The following is a 3,562-nucleotide window of genomic DNA, read 5'->3' as shown; positions in this document are numbered from 1 at the left end:
TAACATGAGTGAAACTCCGTCTCAAAAAAAAAAAAAAAAAAAAGAGACAAGTTCCAGGGTCAGTTATGGGGGACCTGGGTCAGCCACCAACACAGCAAAGCTCCCAACGGCCCCTCCCTGCTCAGGAGGAGCCAGGGGTCAACCTTACAGGAAGGCCCAATGGGAGCCGAAGCCCCAGCCACAAGCAGATCTGAGTTCTGACCAGACCCCGGCCACCATTCCCCACCAGTCATCACCAAAGAGCAGGAGGGTGACCCTCCCATGGCTCCCACCCTGGGGCTCCCACCGTCCACTCACCTGTCACCCCGATGGCAGACACGGGGCCCATGCGCTGGCCATCGTGGAAGCCGTACAGGTTCATCTTGTACTTGTGGTCTGGCTCCAGGCCCGAGATGGTGACCCGGTCCTCATGCCCCGGCACCCGCACCACCTTGGGCTGCCCGTCCCCGTTCCTGTACTGGACCAGGAAGTGGTCAAACTGGCCCTCGGGGACCATCCAGGACAGGCTGAGGGAGTCGGGGGTGGCATCTGTCACAGTCAGCTCCCCCAGGTAAGGCTTGATGAGGGGCTCGGGTGTGGGAGGTTCTGTCGGGGCTGGGACCATTTCTTCATCATTTCCTGGGGCTGCATCAGAAGGTAGAGAGAATGGGTGGACATGCCTGGTGGGCCTCCTTCTAGCTAGGGGATTCTGGGATTCTCTTAGACACACTAGGGTCCCACAGGCTTAGGATATCATTTCTCTGCTTTGAATGTTCAGTTAACAGAGAACAGAGCACACACTTGTGGCCAAGTCATGATGCTTGGGTGGCATCCCCATGATGCTTGGGTGGCATCCCCATGATGCTTAGTGTGCATGCCTGCAACAAGGGTTCCAGCGTGCCAAGCAAATTTGTTTTATAGGACAGAATTGATGCTTTATAAGAACACCAACTAGGGCTGGGTGTGGTGGCTCACGCCTGTAATCCCAGCACTTTGAGGGGCTGAGGCGGGCAGATCACCTGAGGTCAGGAGTTTGAGATCAGCCTGGCCAACACGGTGAAACTCCGTCTCTGCTAAAAATATAAAAATTGGCCAGGCCTGGTGGTGAATGCCTGTAATCCCAGGTACTCGGGAGCCTGAGGCAGGAGAATCACTTGAACCCCGGGGGGGCAGAGGTTGCAATGAGCTGAGATCGTGCCATTGCACTCCAGCCTGGGTGCCTGGGTACTTGGGTGCCTGGGTGACAGAGTGAGACTCCATCTCAAAAAAAAAAAGAAAAAGAATATCAACCAAGCACAACCAAGCATAACAGGCAAGTTGTATCAGGAGGTTCATCCACCTGGGCTTGGAAATTCCACCTAATTCTGGGCATTTTTAGAAACCAGTTTAGATTTTACAGCTGAGAGTAGAGAGATGAGACCACATGAGGGCATCTTCACAGCTGAGTTGTCTCTGGATCTTGCAGTAGCTCTGCTAACTTATGGCAGAGAGCACACCTCCAGTGATGCCAGCTCTTTTGGCCTGTGTGAAATCATTGATTTCTTTAATCTTTTCTGCTCTTCATAGGGTTTCATTCTGCCTTGATAGTGGAATTACAAAATCACCACATTTCATTTGTCTGTTCTTTTTGAGAATTGAGCCTTAAGCATTTAGGGGGTAACAGCTATAAAAGAGCTTAACGAAAGCATCAAAGAGCCGAGTTACAGGTAATTAATGAAGGAAAAATGCCGTTAAGTTGTGCACATGACCGCTATTTACAATTAAAGTAATAGTATCCATGTTAACAGAACTCAGTATTGTTTTAAAAATAAATGGGTATTAATTTGGGGGCTTAAGGAACACATACAATTTTTCCCACTGAAATCAGTGATCATTATGAGAGTTTGCCCTAAGGGATTTTCAGAAGGGAAAGACTGCGGTTATCTCTCATTGTGTGTGATAGCCAAGTCACACTCCCGCCCTTCACAACAGGTATGGTTATTCCTTCTTTACATATGAGGAAAAGAAGGTACAGAAAGGTGTGTGTCTGGTTTTTCTTTTTGTTTTTTCGTTTTTTGTTTTTGATACAGAGTCTAGCTCTGTCGCCCAGGCTGAATTGCAATGGCGCGAGCTTGGCTCACTACAACCTCCACCTCCCAGGTTGGAGCAATTCTCCTGCCTCAGCCTCCTGAGTAGCTGGGACTACAGGTGCCCAATACCACATCCAGCTAATTTTTGTATTTTTAGTAGAGACGGGGTTTCACCATGTTGGCCAGGCTGGTCTCGAACTCCTGACATCAGGTAATCTGCCCCCTTCGGCTTCCCAAAGTTCTGGGATTACAGGCGTGAGCCACTGTGCCCAGACATGTTGTGCGATTCTCTTGAGGTCACACAGCTCAAATGGGCTGAGGCTATGGTCAACCCCAGGTGTGCCTCAGTCTGTGTTATTTCCCTGGTCCCCCACCTCTTCAAGGACCCAAAAAGCTCATGTGTAAAGAGTAGAAGACAATACCTTGGGCAATACCAAGGGCTTGGAGCGAAGGCACCAGAAGAACTATTCCCAGGAGCTTGGGAGGCTTGGTCTCAGAGAAAGTAAAATAAAGCCACCAGATACTGACAATAAAGGGGAAACTGAGTCTAGTTCAGGGCAGGGCCCAGTGCCCTATTGCACACTCACCAGTTAAACCAACAGCAGAGACGGGGCCCACGCGCTGGCCACCGTGGAAGCCGTACAGGTTCATCTTGTACTTGTGGTCTGGCTCCAGGCCCGAGATGGTGACCTCGTCTTCGTGTCCTGGCACCCGCACCGCCTTGGGCTGCCCATCCCCATTCTTGTACTGGACCAAGAAATGGTCAAATTGGCCCTCGGTGACCGTCCAGGACAGGCTGAGGGAGTCGGGGGTGGCATCTGTCACAGTCATCTCCCCTAGACGCGGCTTCACAAGAGGAACATCGGGGGGCTCCTCTTTGGGGGCTGGGAAAAGATAGAAACAGAATCTTTTCTCTTACTGGAAGGAGGTGTTGAGGCCCCAGATGTCTTGAATTCAGGTCAGAAGGTGGGCCCAGTCTGGGCCTAACTTAAGATCGATTTCTGATTATAATCATTAAAGTATTTTGTAGGCCAGGTGCCGTGGCTCATGCCTGTAATCCCAGTACTTTGGGAGGCCGAGGTGGGTGGATCACCTGAGGTCAGGAGTTCAAGACCAGCCTGGCCAACATGGCAAAACCCCCATCTCCTTTTAAAAAAAAAAAAAGTCTTCTGCGGCTTCCTATGGTCCCTCAAACATGCCAGACAGCCTCCCACCTCAGCACTTTGGCACTGACTATTCCCTCTACCTAACTGTTCTTTTCCCAGATAGCTTCATGGCTCATGCCCACACTTCCTTTAAGTCTTTGTTCAAAAGCCACCTTATTCTGTGGGCCGTCGATGACCACTCTATTTAAAGTTTCAGTTTTCTAAATTGCAACGTATCCTCCTGATTTCAGCAACAAATTGGAAAAACAACTATGAGACAATCAGGAGACCGTAGCACTGGAATGATTGTTCATTTCTCAGGGTATGCTAATTGTATTGTGGAATTTTTTTTTTTTTTTTTTGAGACGG

At 49.8% G+C, this 3,562-nt stretch overlaps 1 protein-coding gene across 1 annotated transcript in view; it reads right to left on the bottom strand.

Annotated features, from left to right (window-relative positions):
- Positions 1-3,562, bottom strand: part of LOC116547179 (tenascin-X-like) — a gene marked incomplete at both ends in the record, with an annotated part of 10,321 nt that overhangs the window by 3,721 nt on the left and 3,038 nt on the right. Inside the window, 2 exons of the mRNA XM_032273217.1 lie at positions 298-624; positions 2,636-2,932. Of these exons, the coding sequence (XP_032129108.1) occupies positions 298-624; positions 2,636-2,932 (624 nt within the window). The remainder of the gene's footprint in view (positions 1-297; positions 625-2,635; positions 2,933-3,562) is intronic.

This window comes from Sapajus apella, unplaced genomic scaffold (genome assembly GCF_009761245.1).
Source record: "Sapajus apella isolate SASKATOON/1434 unplaced genomic scaffold, GSC_monkey_1.0 scaffold2287, whole genome shotgun sequence".
Taxonomy (NCBI): domain Eukaryota; kingdom Metazoa; phylum Chordata; class Mammalia; order Primates; family Cebidae; genus Sapajus; species Sapajus apella.
This window is presented reverse-complemented; position numbering and strand designations above follow the sequence as displayed.